Below are 24549 nucleotides of genomic sequence, written 5' to 3'. Positions count from 1 at the left end.
AGTTGTGGTTATGCCACAATAAAAGGTAATATTGTACATTTTAAAAGTTAAATGATACATCTTTTTTAGTTCTAGGCCCACAGAGATCCTATTGAATTAATAGGGATTCTATATGTACTTCTTTGATTAGGCCCATCATTTTTTGGGGTGTGCACACATAGTACCAGAAGAAATGTAATCTAATTTCACCCATGGGTCCATCCTAAAGTGCTGCATGTCACGATGACACTCACCTGTCTGGATCAATAAGAGAAAATGTTTAAAACATCTTTAAGTGACTTTCTTGAGGTTCACAATCGATTTTAGATACTTTCACATGATTTGGAAATGACGCCAGAAAAATACATGTCCCATGACTTGAATGGGATTTGTGCCAAAAATCTTAAAAGGTTAGTATATGGAAACGGTGCCAGGGAAACTAAACCAAAATGTGGATTGCTGTCATACCTTGTCCATAGACTGCTTGCAGGGTAAGAAAACCAATATGTAATTTTGTAATTGGGATAATCTATCCCTTTAAACTTCAATTGATTTATTCAGAACATGAAAAGTTAAGTGCAAAAGTCATTTTATGTACACTACGTCATCACACACAGCATTTTATCCGCTAATAAGTCAGTTTGATGGAAACACCTCTGTTGGGAAAATGTGCATATTGTTTCTATGTAGATTTTAGAATATTCACCTGAATCTTTTGCCAATTGGATGGCAACCTATCTGATTCAGAATAGTTTGTAAAACCGCAAGATCTTGATATTTCGTAAGTTACAATGACCAAGTTTTTAAAAATATTACACAATTTGTGTGTTTTGTACATTGATACAGTATTTTATTATTCTTCTAAACTATTCAGTTGCGCCATGCATCTTCTTTAAGTATGGACTTCTGCGCCTCTCGTGCCACCTAAAAATGTATGTAATGTTCAAATGATATACCATTGTTGAAAGAAGGAGGTCGACTACAACATAGAAAGTCATATTTTATTGTAACACTGATAAGAATTGTAACACATTGAGGTAAGTTAAATAATCCACATTTGTAAAGTTCTCTGTCCTGCAGTGGCACACAGTATTCAGCCAATCAGAGTTAGAATCCACAAAGTCTGCAGGAGCTAGTACCATCCCAAGTCTGTCCAGTTCACAGTTTTAATACAAAGTTGTTTTTTTCCTTTTGATAAAGTAGAGCACTAGTTTTTCATCATGACATCTCCATTTAGTTGGCTTACAAGTGTGTTTTACAAGGTTGAGACTTTAAAAAATCCCTTGAGGGAGAAAATAACATTCTGGTGTTTTTGATATGAGAGAGAACAGAAGCCAATCCAGTCCAGACATGACTTACTGAGTTTGTTTCTGCTAATGTCTTGGCACAATCTCACAGGGCACTATGAGATAGCGATAGGGGTTGAGTCCTTGGTGGGGAGGGAGGGCGGTCAAAGGATGGTCTCTCTACACAAAAGGCTTTGAGTGCGTTCAGAGGGTGAGGGAGAGGAGTCCAGGGGAGCAGGGGGGTTGGGAGGCCCTGGTGCTGTAGGTGGACGCGGGACGAGGGATGAGAAAGGGGAACTCAAGGCTCCACAGCTTTGGAGGTGCAGGTCTTCATGGGCACGCTTCCTTGGGCTGCCGATGATGCGTTGTGACTGTGTCATCACCTGACCAACAGACCAACAGTTTAGCCCAGAATGATCCAACAATGGTTTCATTAAATTATCAGACCAGCTTTTTTTCATATGCATTCATACTCATGCTCATCGATAGACGTACCTGATCTATGACATTGGCACTGAATATAGCTTCCTCCATGTGTCTCTCGTCAGACTTGATGACATACTTGATGCTGTTGACCACCTGCTGGACCTCTGGAGGTAGACTGCAGCTGGAGTGCTCCAGGAATTTGGCCACCAGGATTTTGGTGTCTTTATACGTCTTGAGGTCAGCCAGAGAGTGTGGGCGCTCGTTGGAGACCGTGTGCAGGGCTCGCGGTTTGAGGCGGATGTCCACTTTCCTCCCCTCCTTCTGCTTCCTACCACTGCGGGTGCTGACTTTGGCAGCGGCGTGGGGAGGAGCTGCCACCTCTGTAGACTCTGAACACACCAAAGACACAAACATACAACATCCAATCAGGCGGGACTCAACATATTCAACACATTTGCACATTCTGTAGGTGAACGCTATTTTCACCTACGAGTCGCTGGTCTAAATGGGTGTTTTTGCCAGAGGTACTGTATGTGTAGACTGCTAGGTTAGGTGGGGAGTGATCTGGTGGGGAGATGTGAAAGGCGTACATAGTAGAGAGGTGGTAAAAGGCTCTGGTGGGGTGGGCGTTACCTTGTTCTGGTGAAGTCTGAGGAGAATCTTCAGGAGGAGGGTTACTTGCAGAGGGGCAGCCACAGCTGTCACCTGTAGAGGGAGATGTTAGCCTTATGGTGAACAAGTACTTATGCTAAAGTATATTATTTGCATTTCACCAAATGAAGTGATGTTAGCTGCCTATGTGGTCTGATTAACCCGGTTCATCTCAACAGTAATAACCGGATCTTTCCTAAACAACACATGGGGAACAATGCCGTGCCGACACAGGAACAACTCACGTACTTCCAGATATGGAGGTACAGGAGATGGGGTCACTGGTGGAGCGTACGATGCGAGCCAGCTTGCGATACCTCCTGCCAGACCGGAGCATGCGGGGTCGCTCTGCGGGCGCTAAGGTAGAAGGGGGCTGCGAGGCCGGGCAGGAGGAAGAGGAGGATGGGGACCACACACTGAAGCACAGCCGGGAGCCACGGGGCCGGGAAGGGGGGGACGTGGAGGGGCAGGCAGGGAGGCTCTGGGCTGCTGTGGCTACCTCTACGGAGACTGTGGCTGCGGCTGCAGAGGGGGAGGCAGAGGGCAGGGAGGGAGGAGTAGGAGGGACAGGAAGAATCAGCTGCCTCCTACTGGCTCGTTCTCTGAGGTTTGCGTGTAGCTTTACTCCTCCCTTGGGCTCCTCGTGCTCCAGTATGTTGCCGTTCTCTATGGACCAGTCTGGAGAGTGGGGTATGGAGTCCTGGGTGTGGGAGGACTCGCTGTAGCCAGTGTAGTCGACCCGGGCCAGGCCGCGGTGACGGTGGGAGAAGCGGGCACTGAACTCTAGACTGATGGAGCTGCCATCAGTGGGGGCGGTGTGCAGCGTGCCATAGGGAGAGGAGTCAGAGCCCTGCACCTCCAGGGAACAGAGATCCTCTGAGGAGCAACTGTGGTCTGGAATTTCTGCTACCTCCTCTGATACCATTAGAGAGGCACTGTCCACCGAGCCTGGGACAAGACACAGGAGAGCACAAGCATCAGCTGCACCAAATTATAGTACAGGCATAGATATCAAACATGGCTCAACCCTATGGGTGAGATACACCAGCCTGTTCACACACACAGTCAAAGTGGTGTGAGGGGTGGCTGTAGCGATAGTGATTAAGCCTTCCTTACCCTGAGTACTGAGACCAGCTGTGGCGTTTCTCTCACAGAGGCTGGACTGATCAATGCTGGTAGTGATCTGCAGAGAGGCGCACATGGACAGACAGACACACACACACACACACACATGATTAGTTCTTACAGTTAACAAAGGAGACACACATTTCCAAAGGGATAGTGAGTGAGGGAACCAAATAAATCTGCCATTAGTGAAACCCTTGTTAATGAGGAACAGGTGGGAGAGGCAGAGAATCCTTTTGGAGAACATCTGTCAGAGGCTGCTGCTTCTTCCCGACACATCTGGCAACCATGTGCTCAGTACCACACTCTGGCCAGTAGAGAGCTCTCTAAGCACACATCACCCACTCCACATCAGGAATTCCATTGACATTTTAGAGGTGGTGAACTGTCACTGTAATGTGGTTTTCTTAAATAATTGAATGCTTATTATATTATGTGTTAAGTGTGCTTGCTTTCTCATCCCATCATGATGAGTATTTTTAAATCATAGCAGTGAATATGGAAAAGGATAATCAGGGTCTTAGAAGCATGTAACGCCGTGTAGTGTCTGTAGTACCATTTAATATAAAGTATGTTCCAATACAATACCTCTGTCTTACCGTTCATAAGCTGCAGTCACCTGTACAAACTGATCATTTCGGGTCCATACCTCTGTTCTTGTCAACCTGCAAGAGGTGAGCGACTAGAATGTCTATTCAGGGGGAATCTAGATCCCTCCTATTGCAGCTGCTCCCCTACGAGGCATACATCTAACAGTAGCCAGTCCCCTGAGGTGCTTTCCCTGCATCAACACTTCAAAGGCATGTACTTCAGGTGAGAAAACTCTATATTGATTTGACCTTATTCGCAGAATCTTTGTTAGAAGATCATTTTCAGGAGATCTGTGCAGAGAGCTCTAAAAGAGGAAGGGAAGCCTTTTGGTATGACATTTTAGAGAAAATAATATATTTTGCTCTAAAATGTTGGTGCACCAATGTCTCTTAAAATATCAAAGGGACACAAAAGGCACTCTTTTTGTGGAACGACCCAGCTTTGTTATAGATTTGATTCCTATGTGTTTGTCTCCTGTGGTTTCCCATCACTGTCATGTAAGAGACATACGCCCTTGTCTGTCTTAGGAGAGCCATAAAGCACCACTCAGCCATAAACAGATGACTGCGCCAATGATTGAATGGCATTTTTTGTTAAGCTTGCATTCAATTGCACACCCTGTTGCACACAAGCTTCAATCCCCCCCTGTCACAAGGGGACGTATGGCTGATTTAAGATGAAATCGTCAACCCTGTTACAGTCAACCCTGTTACTATATTTGGCACTTATAGGCAATTACTATAAAAAAATGTTTTAATTTAACCTCAAGAGATGGGAAAAAATGTTTTTTAGGAAGTTGAACATGTGTTCTTAATGACAATGTTAAAATTAGATGAAATCAAATGTTATTTTCTTTACCAAGTTCCACTTCTCAAAAGGTACCCAATTGGTGGAACGACTCAAATGCATTCAACAGGAAACCAACTATATTTCTTGAAGAAGTGACATCTCACATTTTCTCCAGGTGGACAACAATAGTACCTCCATGATTGAGTTCAAAGGAAAAACAGGATGTTACGTTAAACTCATCAAACCGAAATCTATACCCGCTCTGATGTTCTACCAGACAAGATGTGTCTTCTGTATCTCATCTAAATTAGACTTTTTCCATCACACTTATAGTACATAAGTATAGTAGTATTCAGACCCCTTGACTTTTCCCACATTTTGTTAGGTTACAGCCTTATTCTAAAATCGATTAATTAAATTGTTTTCCGCATCAATCTACATATAATACCCCACGACAAAGCAAAAGCAGGTTCTGAAACTTTTGCAAATATACAGTTGAAGCTGGAAGTTTACATATACCTTAGCTAAATACATTTAAACTCAGTTTTTCGCAATTCCTGACATTTAATCCTAGTAAATATTCCCTGTCTTAGGTCAGTTAAGATCACCACTTTATTTTAAGAATGTGAAATGTCAGAATAATAGTAGAGTCATTTATTTCAGATTTGATTTCTTTCATCACATTCCCAGTGGGTCAGAAGTTTACATACACTCAATTAGTATTTGGTAGCATTGTCTTTAACTTGTTTAAAACGTTTCAGGTAGCCTTCCATAAGCTTCCCACAATAAGTTGGGTGAATTTTGCCCCATTCCCCCTAACAGAGCTGGTGTAACTGAGTCAGGTTTGTAGGCCTCCTTGCTCGCACATGCTTTTTCAGTTCTGTCCACACATTTTCTACAGGATTGAGGTCAAGGGCTTTGTGATGGCCACTCCAATATCTTGACTTTGTTGTCCTTAAGCCATTTTGCCAAAACTTAGGAGGTTTGCTTGGTGTCATTGTCCATTTGGAAGACCCATTTGCAACCAAGCTTTAACCTCCTGACTGATGTCTTGAGATGTTGTTTCAATATATGCACGTAATTTTCCTCATCATGATGATTTTGTGAAGTGCACTAGTCCCTCCTGCAGCAAAGCACCCCCACAACATGATGCTGCCACCACCGTGCTTCACGGTTGGGATGGTGTTGTTCGGCTTGCAAGCCTCCCACCTTTGTCCTCCAAACATAACAATGGTCATTATGGCCAAACAGTTCTATTTTTGTTTCATCAGACCAGAGGACATTTCTCCAAAAAGTACAATCTTTGTCCCCATGTGCAGTTGCAAACCTTAGTCTGGCTTTTTTATGCCGGTTTTGTACCAGTGGCTTCTTCCTTGCTGAGTGGCCTTTCAGGTTATGTAGATATAGGACTCGTTCTACTGTGGATATAGATACTTTTGTACCTGTTTCCTCCAGCATCTTCACAAGGTCCATTGTTGTTGTTCTGGTATTGATTTGCACTTTTCTCACCAAAGTACGTTCATCTCTAGGAGACAGAACATGTCTCCTTCCTGAGCGGTATGACGGCTGCGTGGTCCCATGGTGTTTATACTTGCGTACTATTGTTTGTACAGATGAACATGGTACCTTCAGTCATTTGGAAATTACTCCTAAGGATGAACCAGACTTGTGGAGATCTACAATTTTTTTCTGAAGTCTTGGCTGATTTCTTTTGATTTTCCCATGATGTCAAGCAAAGAGGCACTGAGTTTTGAAGGTAGACCTTGATATACATCCACAGGTACACCTCCAATTGATTCAAATTATGTCAATTAGCCTATCAGAACCTTCTAAAGCCATGACATCATTTTCTGGAATTTTCCAAGCTGTTTAAAGGCACAATCAACTTAGTGTATGTAAACTTCTGACCCACTGGAATTGTGATACAGTGAATTATAAGTGAAAAAATCTGTCTGTAAACAACAGTTGTAAAAATGACCTGTGTCTTGCACAAAGTAGATGTCCTAACCGACTTGCCAAAACTATAGTTTGTTAACAAGAAATTTGTGGAGTGGTTGAAAACGAGTTTTAATGACTCCAACCTAAGTGTATGTAAACATCCGACTTCAACTGTATATAAAAAAAAAACATATACCTTATTTACATAAGTATTCAAACCTTTTGCTATGAGATTAGAAATTGAGCTCAGGTGCATCTTGTTTCCATTGATCATCCTTGAGATGTTTCAACAACTTGATTGGAGTCCACTTGTGATAAATTAAATTGATTGGACATGATTTGGAAAGGCACACACCGGTCTATATAAGGTCCAACAGTGGACAGTGCATGTCAGAGAAGGAAAAAGCCATGAGGTCAAAGGAGATGTCTGTAGAGCTCCGAGACAGGATTGTGTCGAGGCACCAATCTGGGGAAGGGTTCCAAAAAAATTCTGCAGCATTGAAGGTCCCCAAGAACACAGTGGCCTCCATCATTCTTAAATGGAAGAAAATTGAAACTACCAAGGCCCTTCTTAGAGCTGGCAGCCCAGGCCAAACTGAGCAATCCGGGGAGAAGGGCCTTGGTCAGGGAGGTGACCAAGAACCCGATGGTCACTCTGACAGCGCTCCAGAGTTCCTCTGTGGAGATGGGGGGACCTTCTAGAGGACAACCATATCTGCCCATCTCTGCAGCACTCCACCAATCAGGCCTTCATGGTAGAGTGGCCAAACGGAAGCTACTCCTCAGTAAAAGGCACATGACAGCCCGCTTGGAGTTTGCCAAAAGGCACCTAAAGACTCTCAGACCATGAAAAATGAGATTCTCTGGTTTGATGAAACCAAGATTGAACTCTTTTGCCTGAATGTCAAGCGTGACATCTGGAGGAAACCTGGCACCATCCCAACGGCGAAGCATGGTGGTGGCAGCATCATGCTGTGGGGATGTTTTTCAGCAGCAGGGACTGGGAGACTAGTCAGGATCAAGGGAAAGATGAACAGAGAAAAGTACAGAGACATCCTTGATGAAAACCTGCTCCATAGCGCTCAGGATCTCAGACTGGGGCGAAGGTTCACCTTCCAACAGGACAACAGCCCTAAGCGCACAGCCAAGACATCGCAGGAGTGGCTTCGGGACAAGTCTCTGAATGTACTTGAAGGGCCAAGCCAGATCCCTGCAAAGACCTGAAAATAGCTGTGCAGTGACTCTCCCCATCCAACCGGAAAAAGCTTGAGAGGATCTGCAGAGAAGAATGGGAGAAACTCCCCAAATACAGGTGTGCCAAGCTTGTAGCGCCATACCCAAGAAGACTCGAGGCTGTAATCGCTGCCAAAGGTTCTTCAACAAAGTACTGAGTAAAGGGTCTGGATACTTATGTAAATGAATGTGATATTTCAGTTTTTTATTTTTAATACATTTGCAAAAAAAAATCTAAAAACCTGTTTTTGCTTTTTTTATTATATGGTATTGTGTGTAGATTGATGAGGGGGGGGAAACTATTTCATCCAATTTAGAATAACGCTGAAATGTAACAAAATATGGAAAAAGTCAAAGGGTCTGAATACTTTCTGAATGCACTGTATGTGTGTGCTGCTGCCTTAGGGGAGGCCTTATGAGGTCAGCAGTGAATTGGGTCATCTGCATAATGAAATGTTACACGTCTTTATTATTTGTCCTTTATTAGAGCCTGTGGCAGCAATTTACACACAGAGAGAGAGAGAGGAGCATAAAACCCTCTCACCTCACTAATCCTCAACCCAAATAGAAGCATCAACTGAGTCTCTAACTGGCTAGCTTCTCTCTGTGTACTTCTCTTTCTCTCTTTGTGATCTGATACAACCACTTCTTCTGAAGCCAAAATGCCTTTCTTAGCACTCTCCTTTGTAGTTGTGTTCTTACAATGTGCATGTAAACAGGGACATATTCAACAGTGAGAGGGGTTCTAAACTATTCTGACTGTGAATAGACAACGTGTAATGTTAGAAAGAGGCTGGCTAGTACACTGGTCTTTTATGGGGGAAGGATGGTAGTGATACTCACCTGACTGGCATGGGTCTGCCCCATCCCCAACCCCACCACAGACTCATATGACGGGGGCAACTCAGAGGGGTAGAGTGTCCCAGGGCTGTTGATGGGCACTCCATAGATGGTACTGAACGGGGAGTGTGGAAAGTCCAGATGTAGACTTCTGAATGTGAGAAACATTAGGGAGGAAAGGTGTGAGGAGAGAAATAATAATAATATCCTCTTCTTCCTCAATCCAGCAACACTTCAATTTTGAGTAAACAAACACATTCAATTGGTTGAGAGGCACATTGTTTTTCATGTGGTGTTAATTAAAAATATCTCACCCATGCAAGAGCCGAGCCATCTTTTTAATTAAAACCCATTCTCCTGTGAAGTGGCAGAGTATAAAATACAACTTGAGTGTCTGAATTAATCATCCAGCGCATGATGATGTCATGACATGTTTCTGCCCTCAGCTAGGGGACTCTACAAAGGCTTCCTCTGCATGTTTCTATTTACAGCCTAACTGACAAGGACACATGACATCTAGCCAAGCAGCTGGATCAGCATGCCTTCAAAGATGTGGAAATGGAACTGACTCTCCTATACCAAGTGGAAGGAGATCAATGGCACATTTACACAAGGCCATGGATATTACTTTACCAGTGCTCCTTAACAAAGCACTACAACATTCTGTACTGTACTGAGCATTGTGAGTGGCTTGGCTCAAGGGCTCCACAGAATTTGTGTTAAACGCTCAACAAAGCTTACTTAGTGTCCAATAAGCTTTCTCTACCCTTAACCATGTTCTGAATACCTCAAAAACAAAGGTCATGTGGTTTGGTAAGAAGAATGCCCTTCTCCCTACAGGTGTGATTACTACCTCTGATGGTATAGAGCTTGAGGTAGTCACCTCATACAAGTACTTGGGAGTATGGCTAGACGGTACACTGTCCTTCTCTCAGCACATATCAAAGCTGCAGGTTCAAATTAAATCTAGACTTGGTTTCCTCTATTGTAATCGCTCCTCTTTCACCCCAGCTGCCAAACTAACCCTGATTCAGATGACCATCCTACCCATGCTAGATTTTGGAGACATCGTTTATAGATCGGCAAGTCAGGGTGCTCTCGAGCGGCTAGGTGTTCTTTACTATTCGGCCATCAGATTTGCAACAAATACTCAAACGAGACAGTTTTATTCAAAGACTCAATCATGGACACTGTGGCTGCTTTGTGTGATGTATTGTTGTCTCTACCATATTTTCCTTTGTGCTGTTGTCTGTGCCCAATAATGTTTGTACTATGTTTTCTGCTGCTACCATGTTGTGTTGCTGTGTTGCTACCATGCTGTGTTGTCATGTGTTGCTGCCTTGCTATGTTGTTGTCTTAGGTCTCTCTTTATGTAGTGATGTGTTTTTGTTACGGTTTTCTTTAGGTGAAAGAGAGTCGGACCAAAATGCAGCATGGTAATTTAGATTCATCTTTAATAATGATGAAACACGAACAATACAAAACCAATAACGTGAAAACCTATACAGCCTATCTGGTGACAACAAACACAGAGACAGGAACAATCACCCACGAAACACTCAAAGAATATGGCTGCCTAAATATGGTTCCCAATCAGAGACAACGATAAACACCTGCCTCTGATTGAGAACCACTCCAGACAGCCATAGACTTTGCTAGAGAACCCCACTAAACCACTAAACCACAATACCTACGAAAACCCCAAGACAAAACACACCACATAAATAAACCCATGTCACACCCTGGCCTGACCAAAATAATAAAGAAAACACAAAATATAAAGACCAGGGCGTGACAGTTTTGTCCTATATTTATATTGTATTTATTTGACATTTTTAATCCCAGCCCCCATCCCTGCAGTAGGCCTTTTCCCTTTTGGTAGGCCGTCATTGTAAGTAAGAATTTGTTCTTAACGGACTTGCCTAGTTGAATAAAGTTTAAATAAATAAAATATTTAAATAAATGTTAATGTTAATTTAATCAAACATATGTGTTTAGTTTAAACTCTGCCATCAATCACTAAAATAAAATATGATTCTGGGCGAGGATAAAACCAAATAATCAAACTAGGAGTTGTATCAAACCTAGCCTCATTGTGAACCAAGCTTCCCTAAAACGGGAAGCCTGGGGAAGTTCCATGGCAAAAAGTAGCTAAAGAGGGGAGGGAACCAGGTGTAAATCACGGTGCAAAACACGCCTACACGGGCACCTTGGCGAGATGAATCAAACCCCCTCAGTGCGTAAAGACAAAAAAAATCTATAAAACAAGCACTGGGTGGTGACAAAACATTTTAGAACGTTTGCATCACCCTGGTTTTTACAAAATGTCTCTGTTGTTTCGGGACGAGATACAGCTGTAGCTGTATCTTATTTTGAAGTTTCTGGAGTGATATTTGGGTGTGCAGGCTTGCATGAGCCCCGGGAAAAGAAGTAGCTAGTCACAATGAGGTTCACTTTGACAAAAGTCAGTTAACCTTGTAAGCTACCTAGGTATAACTAGCTACAGTTACCTACTAGCTAGTAGGTTATTAGCTATTATAAAGGCAACAAAATGTTAATAAAAAAAAAGCATATTATTGACCTAAAGGGTTAGCTGTGTTAGCCCAGTATCTAACTTATTCAGGGTCAGTGATACATAAAGCAACCATAGTACTGTCTATCCATCTCAACTCTGGACCTCGAAGCCAATTCCGCTGCTTTCATTGTTCCCCTTTAATCAGGGACTAATTTAGACCTGGGACACCAGGTGGATGCAATTAGTTATCAGGTAGAATAGAAAACCAGCAGACTTCATTTAGTATGATATGTTACGTTTAGCATGGTATTAATTTGTGGATTTCCATCACCCATTTCGTATGATATGTTATGAATTACAATTCATATTATATGTTACAAATTTGCAAAATGTACAATGTTACGAATTTGCAAAATGTACAATATGTTATGAATTTGCAAAACGTATGATATGTCATGAATTCTAGTTAGGTGGCTAACGTTAGCTAGGCTATGGGTTAAGGTTAGGGGTTAGTGTTAATGTCAGTGCTTAATTTGAGCCGGAACAGGATCTGGCACCTCTCCGTTCCTCTTTCCGGAACCTATTTGGACACATCCGGTACCTCTTGTGGCATGAAAAATAAGTGTAGCTTTTAGCAATGTAAAAATTCTAATAAAAGCGATCAAAGTTAATTTGAGTTGCCTCTTCGCTAATTGTCCTGCTTTAATTGTTTTTCCACCATTCATTTTTCCCATAGGAGATTTTAGAAACACTTAAAATAAGGGCTGTGTTTCATGTAGGCTTACCCAGGCATGATGTTTTGATAACTGTGTAAATCTCTCTAGGACAAGGTTACTTTTTTATTTATTATATTTTTTACCCCTTTTTCTCTCCAATTTCATGTTATCCAATTGGTAGTTACAGTCTTGTCCCATTGCTGCAACTCCCGTACAGACTCGGGAGAGGCGAAGGTCGAGAGCCATGCGTCCTCCGAAACACGACCCTGCCAAGTCGCACTGCATCTTGACACACTGCCCACTTAACCCGGAAGCCAGTTGCACCAATGTGTCAGAGGAAACACTGTGCAACTGGTGACTGAAGTCAGCGTGCATGTGCCCAGCCCGCCACAGGAGTCGCTAGAGCGCAATGGGAAAAGGACATCCCGGACGGCCAAACCCTCTCCTAACCTGGACGATGCTGGGCCAATTGTGTGCCGCCTCATGGGTCTCCAAGTCGCGGCCAGTTGCGACACATCCTGGGATCAAACCAGGGTCTGTAGTGATGCCTCTAGCACTGCCTTAGACTGCTGCGCCACTCGGGAGGCCCCTGACAAGTTGACTTTCATCAATATATTCGCCTGCATTTACTCCCCAAAAATTAAATGCTAATTAGCTGCTAATGTGGCTATCATAAAGAACTACAAATACCATGATCTGGATGAGACAACTGAATAAAGGCAAAGGTAAGAATTTCTGGATTAACTATCTAATGTTAGCAAAATGTAGTCATGAATAAATTGGCTAAATGTTTTTAAATTAATAATTTTGTGAACTGTCTAAAGTAAGTTTTAAATTAACACAATACCTATTAGCAAAGGTGTCAGCTAGAGAAGACGTGCACGAGCTTGCAGGGATTTGTAGTCTTCTATGATGTCTACTTTGATGCTAATTAGCATGTTCAAATCTGAGAGTAAACAGAGCTGAATATATTGATAAAGGCCAACTTGTCTGAGAGAGATTTACATGTTTATCAAAAAACGTCACGCCTACACGACACACAGCCCTTATTTGAATTGTTTCTAAAATCAATGGTGGAAAAACTATTTCCCTGTTTGACCGCTAGGTTTTATGGGTATTATGACACCTTCACTGTGGGGCTCTATTTGAGTGTACCGGATGTACGTTTACTATGTTACGTCTAGTCTATGAGACCAGCCTGCAGCACTGGTATATGGATTGCCTCATACAGTTGAAGTCGGAAGTTTATATACACTTAGGTTGTAGTCATTAAAACTAATTTTTCAACCACTCCACAAACAATTGTATACAGAAAGATTATTTCACTTATAATTCACTGTATCACAATTCCAGTGGGTCAGAAGTTTACATACACTAAGTTGACTGTGCCTTTAAACAGCTTGGAAAATTCCAGAAAATTATGTCATGGCTTTAGAGGCTTCTGATAGGCTAAATGACATAATTTGAGTCAATTGGAGGTGTACCTGTGGATGTATTTCAAGGCCAGCCTTCAAACTCAGTGCCTCTTTGCTTGACATCATGGGGAAATCAAAGGAAATCAGCCAAGTCTTCAGATAAAAAAACGGTAGACCGCCACAAGTCTGGCTCATCCTTGGGATCAATTTCCAAACGCCTGAAGGTACCATGTTCATCTGTACAAACAATAGTACCCAAGTATAAACACCATGGGACCACACAGCTGTCATAACACTCAGGAAGGAGACATGTTCTGTCTCCTAGAGAGGAACGTACTTTGGTGAGAAAAGTGCAAATCAATCCCAGAACAACAACAATGGACCTTGTGAAGATGCTGGAGGAAACAGGTACAAAAGTATCTATATCCACAGTAAAACGAGTCCTATATCTACACAACCTGAAAGGCCGCTCAGCAAGGGAGATGCCACTGCTCCAAAACCGCCATAAAAAAGCCAGACTAAGGTTTGCAACTGCACGCGGGGACAAAGATCGTACTTTTTGGAGAAATGTCCTCTGGTCTGATGAAACAAAAATAGAACTGTTTGGCCATAATGACCATCGTTATGTTTGGAGGAAAAAGGAGGCTTGCAAGTCAAACAACACCATCCCAACCGCGAAGCAATGGGGTGGCAGCATCATGTTGTGGGGGTGCTTTTATGCAGGAGGGACTGGTGCACTTTACAAAATAGATGGCATCATGAGGGAAAAATTATGTAAATATATTGAAACAGCATCTCAAGACATCAGTCAGGAAGTTAAAGCTTGGTCAAAAATGGGTGTTCCAAATGGACAATGACCCCAAGCATACTTCCAAAGTTGTGGAAAAATGGTTTAAGGACAACTAAGTCAAGGTATTGGAGTGGCCATCACAAAGCCCTGACCTCACTCCTATAGAAAATGTGTGGGCAGAACTGAAAAAGCTTGTGAGGCTTACAAACCTGAGGTGTACGAACCTGACTCAGTTACACCAGCTGTCAGGAGGAATGGGGCAAAATTCACCCAACTTATTGTGGGAAGCTTGTGGAAGGCTACCTGAAACATTTTACTCAAATTAATCAATTTAAAGGCAATGCTACCAAATACTAATTGAGTGTATGTAAACTTCTAACCCACTGGGAATGTGATGAAAGAAATAAAAGTTGAAATAAATCACTCTACTGTTATTCTGACATTTCACATTCTTAAAATAAAGTGGTGATCCTAACTGACTCAAAACAGGGAATATTTACTAGGATTAAATGTCAGGAATTGTGAACTGAGTTTAAATGTATTTGGCTAAGGTGCATGTAAACTTCCGACTTCCAACTGTATATAGTCTACTAGTATCGTTTTAAATTGAGAACATATAGCTCAACATGTAAACCATGTGAGAGTTTTGCTATTCTCTGCTTCAGATGACAGATCCCCATAAGGCCAGTGATGCATGCCATATGATAAGCTGCAAAATGGATTCAGATAGCTGATCTACTGAGACAGTGACAATTAAACAAGACTGGAGATCTTACAACTAGACAAAAAGGAAATGTTCATTTGAGAATACAACACAGAGACATTAAAGACACAGAGACAGAACCCCTTCTCTTCTTTATTGCAGGATTGTGATTAATCAACATCGACACTAGTTCATTTTGAATAATATTTTAACAGTTAAAACAAGTTAAAACTTCATCACTGCAAAATGTACAAATAAGCTAACTCTTATGTCAAGATTAGACATCTTAGTCTAAACAATAGAAAAGTGAGTGGTAGTAACAAGTAGGCTATTATTAGTAAAACATTTTCAGGTGAACAAAAAACTCCATACCAGCAGTGACTAACCTTGCTCCATTGATCCCTGATCTACTGGGTGAGCAGACTTCTGTTCCAGCCCAGCAAAAGTACACTTGATTATCAACTCATTAGGTTTGATAAGTTGAATCAGGTGTGTTATTTCTGGGCTGCAACAGAACCCTGCACACCTATCAGACCTCCAGCCTACTCCAATTATAATAGGTTTATACATTGTGTCTGATGTTCAACTGTTTTTGTATACAACATGTGCTAACATATGTAGGCCTACACATATAACCCAGGGCATATAGGTAGGCCTACCTATGTTAGCAAAAGTTATATACAAAAATACGCTGGTATACACAGTTACTGTGTGAGAAGGTGTTAAAGTTATGTATATGTGGGCTAAAAAGTACCAGTGGCCTGGCTTTGGCCCCAAGTGAGAGCAGGTCTGCCGGAGCCACGGCCCAGACACGGGTGCCGGCCCACATAGATGGAAACAAAAAGTTTGAGCCTTTTAGGTAAAACACTGGGGTAAATCCTGTACGGAAACACACTATTAGTCTCTTGGGACATTCATTAGGACCTCTCTCTTCATCTGCAAACACAGGCTTTCACAACTTTCCATAACTGAGGACAGAAAACATTACAATAAAACACAATTCCTTATACTGAAATTAGTCAGCACTGAACATTATGTTGTTATTATCTCTCTGTCCTCCGTTCTTTCATTCTTGGGACTGGAGAATATTTTTATAATGTACTCCCACAAAGTTACCTGCCCTGTCCAGTAGCCTACACTCTCCCTTTACTGACAGCTAGAGCTGCAATCTCTTCCTAGGCTGTGATCAACAAATGCATTTGGAGACTGTTTTTAAATTACAATGATTACATCAAGATACTGTAGTTAGCTAATAGAAAGTTATCTAGATAATGACATTTAATTCACTTAGCTAAACAGTGTGTAAAGTTAGCTTGTTAGCTAGCAGCTCAGTTGAGTTAGCCTACTAGAAGTGTAATACATAGTTTAACATTTCAAAATATATTTACTTACTTGAATAGGTTCTCCCACTGCCTCTGTTTTTGAGCCCTTATTTTTTATAATAATGGGCAATCTTCAAGATATTTCGGTGGTAGAAAAGCGCAGCCAGCAGTAATATGGACGAATGGTGACAAGGTAAAACGTGTGTTTGTCGACAGAGCAGTTTAGAACGTGTTGTGACATTTCACTTAACCAGCATAATCCACTTTCAATTTTAACAAATATATCGCAGGCTGTCAGCCTCACTTGATCATTTGAAAACGTGCACTTGAAACTAGCAAACGCAACAACTCTCTACAAAAGGTGTCCTACCCGGACGGAAAACAGTTGTACACATAAACCCCCCCCTACAGGTGTTTGGGGGAGGGTTCTTGAAATGTAACAGCCAATCAAAATCTTGCGAAACTGTTCAAACCGCCTTTGCAATACAAAATTCTCCAGGCATGACAACAACATGATTTTGGAGGCATGGCAACGCAAGACTATATCAAACCTAGTGTGACAGGTGCCAAAGGAGATGCTACAGCCACTCATTCAAACAGGCATGTTGCTATGTTGGTCAAGCCAGGTTGTTAGGAGATTGTTAGGAGGTCAGAGTGTTGTGCTGCAGCCAGTACATCTGTACATCTATCACTGAAGTGCAGGTGTTGTGTTGCTTTGCTGTAGTACCTCAGTTTACCCATCACCGGGGTCAAGGTGTTGTGTTGTGTTTGTTCTGTTGTGTTGTGATGTTGTGTTGTGTTGTGTTGCGATACCTCTGTCCGTCCATCACCGGGGTGCAGGTGTACTCTGGGGGGTAGTAGGGTGGTGGAGGGATGGGTGGGATGAACTCGTCAAAGTCAAGGGTCTGGTGCAGGATGGTGCCGTGGGGGGTCATGCAGTCAGCGCTCAGGGCTCGTGCTCTGTGTGGCATGAACTGAAACAGACAGACAGATAGAGAGAGACACAAACCCAACTTTTATTTCAGAGACAGGAAACCGCCGTCTATTTGTCTCATTCTGAAAGCTTTTTCCTGGGACCATTGAACGTGTTCATTTCAACAACATTCTGTAAAAAAAAGGCATCTAGAAAAAGGTTATCTATCTGACACAATGATGTTTATTTTTTTCGATACTCGGACAAAGGAACTATGCAGTAGCATGCGTCATTATCGATGGCAAAGTCGTTAATGGCCGGGCTAATAAAGCCAGACACAATGGAGCAGTGGAGGAAAAAACGCTGGCTGGATCAATACGTGTCAAGTGAACGAAGCCTGCCCTGGCCTGGCCAGCACGTTGTGCATTGAGTCAGTCAAGCTTTAGTAGGCAGCCAGCTTTGTTCCTGGGAGCTGAAAACTTTCCTTGTGAAATGGGAATGAAGCCAGATTGAGAGGGGCTCTGTGAGTGTACTGGGAATAGGAGGAGACAGGTCCTTTGTCATTCACCCTCCTGTGACCTTACGGATGTACAGGCCAGTTTAATCTCTCCTGGTCTGTGTTTTTAAAACAGTGGCATGTCTCACATTCCTCCTGCTCCCAACCAGACGGCGACGTGCCATTGAGAAGTTCCCATTCAGGACGCACTGGAGTTCAGCTTGTCTACTTTGAAGTTCAAATCTGACTTTGAGAAATGTGCCCATCTGTTGCTTTGTGTCTGCCATCAATCATGTGTCATACAAGAAGAGCAAAGAAAGTTTACATAGATATATTCATTATCAGTCAAGGACAAAGACATGAAAAGCTCTCATTGAAATTCTGAGTAAATAGTAAAACCTTGCCCTTACCACCTAAATGACTGTGATCTGTATCATTTTAGGTTACAAAAAGTATTGTTTTTGCATTTTCTTCTAGCCACAAAAGATGAAGAAACTGAACCAGGTGCAAAATCAAACGTATTATCCTGCTCTTAAGCTTCTGGTCCTGTAGCTCATTGTGCCTGTGCGGTGACTGTGTAGCTGGGACAACTAGTGATGTCTTGCATTGCCACTCTGTGCTCTGAGATGAAACTAATCCTCTACTGGCAGCCTCCACTCTAGCCCCTGCACCAATCCCATTGCTAACCCCTACATCTGCATCAGCGCCAGGCAGTCCCAGCCCCTGCATCTGCCCCGGCTCCAGCCCCAAACTCCTGCCTCCCTAATATACAGTGGGGCAAAAAAGTATTTAGTCAGCCACCAATTGTGCAAGTTCTCCCACTTAAAAATATGAAAGAGGCTTGTAATTTTCATCATTCATCTTCAACTATGACAGACAAAATGGGAAAAAAAATTCCAGAAAATCACATTAAGGGATTTTTAATACATTTATTTGCAAATTATGGTGGAAAATAAATATTTGGTCAATAACAAAAGTTTATCTCAATACTTTGTTATATACCCTTTGTTGGCAATGCCAGAAGTCAAACGTTTTCTGTAAGTCTTCACAAGGTTTTCACACACTGTTGCTGGTATTTTGGCCCATTCCTCCATGCAGATCTCCTCTAGAGCAGTGATGTTTTGGGGCTGTTGCTGGGCAACACAGACTTTCAACTCCCTTCAAAGATTTTCTATGGGGTTGAGATCTGGAGACTGGCTAGGTCACTCCAGGACCTTGAAATGCTTCTTACGAAGCCACTCCTTCGTTGCCCGGGTGGTGTGTTTGGGATCATTGTCATGCTGAAAGATCCAGCCACGTTTCATCTTCAATGCCCTTGCTGATGGAATGAGGTTTTCACTCAAAATCTCACGATACATGGCCCCATTCATTCTTTCCTTTACACGGATCAGTCGTTCTGGTCCCTTTGCAGAAAAACAGCCCCAAAGCATGATGTTTCCACCCCCATGCTTCACAGTAGGTATGGTGTTCTTTGGATGCAACTCAGCATTATTTGTCCTCCAAACACGACGAGTTGAGTTTTTATCAAAAAGTTATATTTTGGTTTCATCTGACCATATGACATTCTCCCAATCTTCTTCTGGATCATCCAAATGCTCTCTAGCAAACTTCAGACAGGCCTGGACATGTACTGGCACTGCAGGATTTGAGTCCATGGCGGCGTAGTGTGTTACTGATGGTAGGCTTTGTTACTTTGGTCCCAGCTCTCTGCAGGTCATTCACTAGGTCCCACCGTGTGGTTCTGGGATTTTTGCTCACCGTTCTTGTGATCATTTTGACCCCATGGGGTGAGATCTTGTGTGGAGCCCCAGATCGAGGGAGATTATCAGTGGTCTTGTATGTCTTCCATTTCCTAATAATTGCTCCCACAGTTGATTTCTTCAAACCAAGCTGCTTACCTATTGCAGATTCAGTCTTCCCAGCCTGGTGCAGGTCTACAATTTTGTTTCTGGTGTCCTTTGACAGCTCTTTGGTCTTGGCCATAGTGGAGTTTGGAGTGTGACTGTTTGAGGTTGTGGACAGGTGTCTTTTATACTGATAACAAGTTCAAACAGGTGCCATTAATACAGGTAACGATGGGAGGACAGAGGAGCCTCTTAAAGAAGAAGTTACAGGTCTGTGAGAGCCTGAAATCTTGCTTGTTTGTAGGTGACCAAATACTTATTTTCCACCATAATTTGCAAATGAATTCATTCAAAATCCTACAATGTGATTTTCTGGATTTTCTTCTCTCATTTTGTCTGTCATAGTTGAAGTGTACCTATGATGAAAGGTACAGGCCTCTCTCATCTTTTTAAGTGGGAGAACTTGCACAATTGGTGGCTGACTAAATACTTTTTTGCCCCACTGTAATTCAGCTCTATCAATCTCCCACCCAGGGCTTATCTGCCATATACCCATCCAGGAGGCCACACAATTTACAGCTCAGCTCATAAACTATACAAAGCCTTCTCGTATACAATGTTAAAACTTTATGCTCCCGCAAGTTTATTTCTCCCCTGTAAAAAATTCCCAGAGATATTAAAGGGGTGCAGGCAAACTTCGCTGGTATCGCTAGTATCGCTATGTTTTAATGGTGTCTATGAGGGCACTACGGCCCACCAATCATCTGGGAAAGTCATTCTAAATGGGCTGAGAGCATTGCTCTGAAGGACAAAGGGAGCACCCCGCCACATTGATTTCCCTGATGACAGCAAAGCATTTAGGTTTAGGGCACAGTCATTGTTTCCCTTGTAATGCGAAGGGTCGTTTTAAGGACAGCATGCCTTTTAAGGTGAACATATTACCAACTACAGCGAGGGAGAAGAATCATTATTTCCCCTTTAATTGGTTTCTTCAAATCCTCTGTGGTTTTTAGAGTGATGTGGAGGTTCTGGATTGCTTTGGGATGGGTGCTCTTCGTGATGTGTGTAGACATTATCTAAGCATTATCAAAGCCTCCTTCACTCATGCTGCCAAACATACCCTCGTAAAACTGACTATCCTACCGATCCTTGACTTTGGCGATGTCATTTACAAAATAACCTCCAACTGTCTATCACAGTGCCATCCATTTTGTCACCAAAGCCCCATATACTACCCACCACTGCGACCTGTACGCTCTCGTTGGCTGGCCCTCGCTACATATTCGTCGCCAAACCCACTAGCTCCAGGTCATCTATAAGTCTTTGCTTGGTAAAGCCCCACCTTATCTCAGCTCACTGGTCACCGTAGCAGCACCCACCTGTAGCACGCGCTCCAGCAGGTATATTTCACTGGTTATCCCCAAAGCACCTCTTGTGGCCTCCTTTCCTTCCAGTTCTCTGCTGCCAATGACTGGAACGAACTGCAAAAATCACTGAAGCTGGAGACTCCTATCTCCCTCACTAACTTTAAGCACCAGCTGTCTGAGCAGCTCACAGATCACTGCACATGTACATAGCCCATCTGTAAATAGCCCATCCAACTAACTCATCCCCATACTGTTATTTATTTTATTTATTTTGCTCCTTTGTACCCCAGTATCTCTACTTGCACACTCATCTTCTGCACATCTATCACTCCAGTGTTTAATTGCTATATTGTAATTATTTCGCCACTATGGCCTATTTATTGCCTTACCTCCCTTATCCTACCTCATTTGCACACACTGTATATAGACGTTTTCTATTGTGTTATTGACTGTATGTTTGTTTATTCCATGGGTAACTCCGTGTTGTTGTTTGTGTTGCACCGCTTTGCTTTATCTTGGCCAGGTAGCAGTTGTAAATGACTACTTGTTCTCAACTAGCCTACCTGGTTAAATAAAGGTGAAATATATATATATATATATATATATATATATATATATATATATATATATATATATATATATATATATATATATATTTAAATCTGGTCAGACTAAAGACAATTTATTCAAAATCTGTATGGTATTACAATACTACTGATTCTACTACCGCCATCTGAGGAGGAGAATTATGAAGCCAGCATTAGAAGGCCAAGTGTGTTTACCTTTCATGATGGTTCAGAGCTGCTCTCCATAAGGCTATAGATCAGTCTCATTGAGTCCAGGTCAGACAGAGTCAGAGACCAAGTGTCCATTGTGTTCTCTGTCACACTACTTACGATCTGTAGCACATCAGTGGAGACCATCTGCATGCAGCACATGGCAGTGGCCAGGGCACAGACGATGGTGGAGATGACATTCAGGGCGCACACACTAAACAGGAGCTCCTACAGGACCCAGGCAGAGGGAGAGAGGGAAGGGGGAGGGAGAGAGGGAAGGGGGCGGGAGAGAGGGAAGGGGGCGGGAGAGAGGGAAGGGGGCGGGAGAGTCACATTTGAGGCACAGTGAGGAAAGGTAAGCAAATATTACAGCATGAGAACACAAGAAAGGAGATAAATATATAAAGGGAATAAATGAATGAGAGAGGGACTGAAGGTGACACAGACAATGGTGATGTCATTACCAAGGCGACACAGCACAGCAGGGACTAGCTAGCAGGGGAGAACTGCAGAGGAAGGATACAGTACATCATAACAGCAGAAAATCGCCCCTTAAATCTGAGAATGATCCAACCAGGAACAAAGTCACCCTCATAGCTCAGCACTGCATTTCCTGCAGCGCCATCCTCTCCCACTCATTAAACCATTTGGGAATGAAGCAATATGAATCCCTGCCGGCCCTGACACTTCATGTCATAAAAGCCTGTTTACAGACAACTAGCTAAATGTAGCCCAAACTGGCTGCTTTGAAACCCCAGTCAGCAGCATTGCTTACAACCACAGGAACAGTCTAGAAGAAATGAAACACCCACACTGGTCATTAAAAACATTGTGTGAGTCTGACATTTACCCAAGCTCTTTTTTTATTTTGACATGTGTTCACCATTGGGAGGCAACCGATGTTGAAAATTGTTGAGGTTATAGCAATGGATTCCCATTGATATGACAGGTGAAATCTCTGATAACCTTGGTGTTCAGAGAGCTCGAGACTCACACAGCCTTTCACAGATGCAGCCTACATTTGGCAGGTGAGGTCCCGAGTCTGTGAAACAGATCCTTTCTCAGTCAGTCCCTTTGAGAAACACATGGTGTGATGAGCAGGTAGCTTAAAGGTAATGCCTGCCTCTCTGGAGACTGACAGGAGAAGAATGAGGAGGGGCCTTACAGAAATACTGTCAATTAGAACGTCTCATCCGCACCATGGACCATGGTAACCAACCTAGACCATGAACAGTGCCTTCTACTGTTGAGGTGTGATATAATAGGACATCTCATCAGCACCACGGACTATGGTAACCAACCAAGACCATGAACAGTGCCTTCTACTGTTGAGGTGTGATATAATAGGACATCTCATCAGCACCACGGACCATGGTAACCAACCAAGACCATGAACAGTGCCTTCTACTGTTGAGGTGTGATATAATAGGACATCTCATCACCACCACGGACCATGGTAACCAACTAAGACCATGAACAGTGCCTTCTACTGTTGAGGTGTGATATAATAGGACTGCAAGCTTAAAGCCCAGTGTTTTCCTGTTCAGGTTGCATGGTCAAGAAAAACTCCTGTCCCGAAAGCAATCTTCTATAAGGTTGGTATGTGGAGTACTTCAACGCAGCTTAACAATAGTAGCGCCATTGTAAATGAGCACGGAACAAGAGGGAACCATCTCTCTTCCTGGGTCTCTAGGTAAGGTGATAATAGCCCCCTGAAGAGGTGTCTGTGTTCCAAGGTTATGCACTGACATAAGATGATTTATTGAATTCTCAGCTAGAATAAATATGCATAGTAGTGAAATTGAACCCCATGCAACCTGAAAATAGGCTCTTGATTTCATTCCATGTTGCTTTTCTTTGTTACTTGGCTAGACTTCAAGGTGAAATGATAAGCCGGGAAGTGTCCTCATCCATACATTGCTTTTTCTAATAGCGATCTTCAGGCATTCTGATCATGTGGATACTGAATAGGGAGAAATGCACAGTCTGAGCTAACCACAGTGAGGACCACAAATTGCCATGGTATTTTACTCTCATTCTAAATACTATGTTTACATTTTCAAACAGACAATAGAGAGCTATTATGGATGAACAATGTTTGTTTGGAACACAGTATTATTTCCTAGTGATATTCACTGTACATACTAGTACCACAGTATGGCATAGTGTCATTGTAGCTTTGGAGAGAGATTTGACAAGCAGAGTAGACAGACCTTTAAGTCAAACAAGAGGCAGATCTGTCACTTCTGGCCTTCAACTATGTCCTATCACTTCCCTGTCTGGCCTAATATGATCAAACCCTAACACGCATACAGGATCATGTTATTAGTTCTGACTCAGTCCCTTTATTTGACACTTGGGAACAAAGTGCTAGCTTGGCAGAGATGTTCCTGTGTACTTAGAGAGGTGAATAATACATGGACATGGGTACTTCAGTATAAACATACATAGTAACTCTTTTCAAAGAGGAGACATTTTGTTTATTTTCCTTTGCATTATATCTTGTTTGAGGTGTTGACACAGCTGATTTCTCCTCATCTTTTTGGGATACGTTTCTGTTCCATGCCTTGCTAGTCACACAAACCCAATCCAGATACTGGGAGTCACAGGAGAACCATGTCCTCATTCAGCGTAGCCTATTTCATTATTCAGTTCTCTTTGCAGTGTTGCATCACCTTGTGCATCCAATCTACCAAACAAACTGGCATCCATGGTGAGTTCAATGGCTCACTCCGGGGAAAGGAATAGAGAGAAGAGGATGCCAAATGAATAATTCTTGAGCTTCACTTACCATTTCAAAGAGAGAGAGAAAAATACACTGAGATCTAGGCATT

At 42.6% G+C, this 24549-nt stretch overlaps 1 protein-coding gene across 1 annotated transcript in view; it reads right to left on the bottom strand.

The window, feature by feature from the left end:
* Window positions 1-968: 968 nt before the first annotated feature.
* LOC139412165 (protein ENTREP2-like) overlaps window positions 969-24549 on the bottom strand; it is a 134816-nt gene continuing 111235 nt past the window's right edge. Inside the window, exons 5-12 of the mRNA XM_071158983.1 lie at window positions 21836-21943; window positions 17133-17293; window positions 8862-9009; window positions 3459-3525; window positions 2592-3290; window positions 2325-2396; window positions 1761-2080; window positions 969-1648 (exon numbers count right to left, since the gene is read on the bottom strand). Of these exons, the coding sequence (XP_071015084.1) occupies window positions 1430-1648; window positions 1761-2080; window positions 2325-2396; window positions 2592-3290; window positions 3459-3525; window positions 8862-9009; window positions 17133-17293; window positions 21836-21943 (1794 nt within the window). The 3' untranslated portion in view covers window positions 969-1429. The remainder of the gene's footprint in view (window positions 1649-1760; window positions 2081-2324; window positions 2397-2591; window positions 3291-3458; window positions 3526-8861; window positions 9010-17132; window positions 17294-21835; window positions 21944-24549) is intronic.

Source organism: Oncorhynchus clarkii, chromosome 6 (assembly GCF_045791955.1).
Source record: "Oncorhynchus clarkii lewisi isolate Uvic-CL-2024 chromosome 6, UVic_Ocla_1.0, whole genome shotgun sequence".
Lineage (NCBI taxonomy): Eukaryota > Metazoa > Chordata > Actinopteri > Salmoniformes > Salmonidae > Oncorhynchus > Oncorhynchus clarkii.
This window is presented reverse-complemented; position numbering and strand designations above follow the sequence as displayed.